Here is a 3,113-nt window from a genome sequence, read left to right as displayed (position 1 = left end):
GATTTCTGTCCCCTATTTTTCCACTCGCAATCATATACTTAGGTACTTTTTGACCCCATGGAAAAAAAAAATCTAACGTTCAGAACTACCAATAACAGGAAGAAGAGAATTTTTTTTTTCTTTTTTTTTTTGAGAATGAAATGTTTCCCATCATAGTGGATTCTTAAGCACGTTCTCCACGTATGCGGCGTGCTAGTTGGATGTCTTTTGGCATAATTGTTACACGTTTGGCATGGATAGCACACAGGTTGGTGTCTTCAAAAAGGCCAACCAGATAGGCCTCACTTGCCTCCTGCAAAGCACTGATAGCTGCGCTCTGGAAGCGCAGATCTGTTTTAAAGTCCTGAGCAATTTCTCGCACCAGACGCTGGAAGGGAAGTTTGCGTATCAGAAGTTCAGTGGACTTCTGATAAAGTCTAATTTCAGGGAGCACCACAGTACCAGGCCTGTAGCGATGAGGTTTCTTCACCCCTCCAGTAGAGGGCGCACTCTTGCGAGCGGCTTCTGTAGCCAGTTGCTTCCTGGGTGCTTTACCACCAGTCGATTTGCAGGCAGTCTGCTTTGTACCAGCCATGGTACAGAGACCTCCTTACTTACCCCCCTTCTTCGGCTGGAGCTCGGGGAGCGAGAGGCGGCGCTGGCGTTAGAGAGCGACGGCGGCGCCGCTGCGGCTGCGAACACCGATAGTTCTATTTATATTTCATATATATAAATATGTAAAAATACATATTTATATATAATATATAAATATGTAAAAATACATATTTATATATATTGCATATACATGATACTGTTCCTGACTGACTTTATTACCTTCAAAACAACTCGCCACTTCCACTCCACCCTCAATGAATATATGAATTCTATAGGAGACAGTTCTTTCCTTAAATTATCCAGTAAATATTATCCATTATGTCCACCAAATGTATCCTTAGTTCACTTTTCTTTCCATTCTTCCTGTCGTTAGTTTATTCAGCATAAATCAGAGTCAATTTACTGAATGTCCACTATGTGCTCAACCCAGTTCTGGAACCCACGGGTAGTATCTCTGCCCTTAAGGAACTCACAGTGTACTAGAAAAGAAAGATACTCAAGAGAGTATATTACCATCCAGTGTGAAAAGAGCATCCACAGAAACCATATACAACACACCGGCAGCCATCTGGAGGGCATAAGAGTTAGGGGAACTTTCCAGGGGAGGTTGCATTGAAGCTGAGTCTGGAAGGTGACAGGTGGGTAAGACTAAGTGGAAGCAGAAAAGACAAAGGAGGATTGCCAAGCAGTGGAGGTCATACAGGGGCATGAAACAAGCACTCAAACTGTTTCCAATTCACTCCTGAATTACCAAGCCAGTCACCAGCAGGTCTCAATGCTGCCCCTTATCCAAACCCACTTGAACACTGCTGACAAATAGATCCTCCAAAAGCATAACGTTGATCATCCCATTGCTCTTCTCAAGAATCTAATATTGTCATATATCATCAAAGTATGCCCACACTGCCACCTCTTACTAGAGACCTCACGATGTGTTCCCACATATCCTTATCTTGACTGTTACTTACCAGTGCCTCTCAAAAACTGCTAATGAGTCTGCTCCTTGTTGACAGGAGGCACAATCCTACCTTACACTTCTATTTATCTTATTCACCAGCCAAATTCTATCCAGGCTTAGGATCCAGCTCATGCGCCACCTGTTCTTGGCCCTTTTTTACCTGCTCCAGTTGCCAAAACTGTTGGGCAGTTTCATCACAGACTCAAAATTATATCTACAGAACAAATTTAGCCCCATTGAGTTCAACTTCCTCATCAGTCTGCAGTTACTCAAGTTGTGATGCATTCCTTCCTCTACTCATTCAAGAAATATTTGTGGGTCATGTTTTATATTTAATTCTTTTCAAACTAAATGTCCCATACCAAATTAATTATCTCTCCCATTTTCTCCTTTCCTTTCCTCCTTTCTACCACCATTCTCTAAACTTGTTTCCTCTTCCTGTATTCTATATAACACATCCCAAGCTGGAAAATTCAGAAGCGTTCTTTACTTTTCCTCTTTCTTTACTCCCACATCCAATTGGTCACCCAGTTATGTTCATTCTTTCTCAGAAAATATATTTAAACTCACTCTGTTCTGACACTGTGAGCTTCATAACATCCCTGCTGAACTGCTGCAACAGTCACCTGATTGATTATTTCACCTCCATGCTCTCCACTGCTACCAGAAAATATCTTCTTAAAACAGGATGCCAAACATTTATTGAGTGCCTGCTAAATGCTAGGTAATATGTGGGACATAAAAGTCTAAATGTGACTAAAGATGTCTTTGACTCCTACCAAAGTGTGAGCACTTTGAGGGTGAGAGCTTTGGTTGATTTCTCTCTATCCCTAGCATCTAGCCTATTTCCCAGTATGTTATCGTTGATAGTCAATACTGGTCTGAAAATATGAATCAATGGAAAGTTCTAAGTGTGGGCAGTCTCTAAAGATAAATGAAATAACACTCCTGTCCTCAAGTAGGTAAAATTAGCTGAGAAGTTATGACACAGGAAGGTAGTTTGATAAATTTCACAAAATCAGTTGGTGGGGAATCTGAATTCTCATTCATTTTGTTGGAGTAAAATAGCTAGGTAGAGGGTTGAGATCTAGTAGGTGCTTCCCTAAACCCATTCTCCAAAAGTGGTCCATTTTCAGAAATGTTTAAGGAAATAAGTTGGTGTGGTGATTGTAAAAAATATTATGAAAGGATGATCATGTAAATACCAACACTACTTCAAGAGGGTAAGGGGTTGGCAAGGAGGAGGGAGATCATGGGTTGTACTAGCTAAAATGAAGAACTAGTTAAAAAAGACAATGTGGTAAGGACCATGGGGTGGAAGTTAGCTTCTGGTTGGTGGTCACACCTCTCATTTATTCCCAAATACAAATTGTTTAGGAAACGGCAAAAATCACATTTCAGAAAATTTTCTTTACGCAATGTGGTATCCTGGATTAGATCCTGGGACAGAAAAAGAACATTAGGTGTAAGGAAGAGGTCCAGTTTCAGTTTTCTGCATATATAAAAATTAACTCGGCAGGGCGCGGTGGCTCAAGCCTGTAATCCCAGCACTTTGGGAGGC

The 3,113-nt window shown here is 41.2% G+C and overlaps 1 protein-coding gene across 1 annotated transcript; it reads right to left on the bottom strand.

Moving 5' to 3' along the window:
• Positions 1–665, bottom strand: LOC105511542 (histone H3.3-like). The gene has a single exon (XM_011941710.1). The coding sequence runs from the start codon at positions 572–574 to the stop codon at positions 164–166; it is 411 nt and encodes a 136-aa protein (XP_011797100.1). The 5' UTR covers positions 575–665; the 3' UTR covers positions 1–163.
• Between the last annotated feature and the right edge of the window lie 2,448 nt (positions 666–3,113).

The sequence above is a fragment of the Colobus angolensis genome, unplaced genomic scaffold (assembly GCF_000951035.1).
Source record: "Colobus angolensis palliatus isolate OR3802 unplaced genomic scaffold, Cang.pa_1.0 Scaffold20, whole genome shotgun sequence".
In the NCBI taxonomy this organism is placed as follows: Eukaryota; Metazoa; Chordata; class Mammalia; order Primates; family Cercopithecidae; genus Colobus; species Colobus angolensis.
Note: the sequence above shows the minus strand (reverse complement) of the source record. Positions and strands in the feature narration are given on the sequence as shown.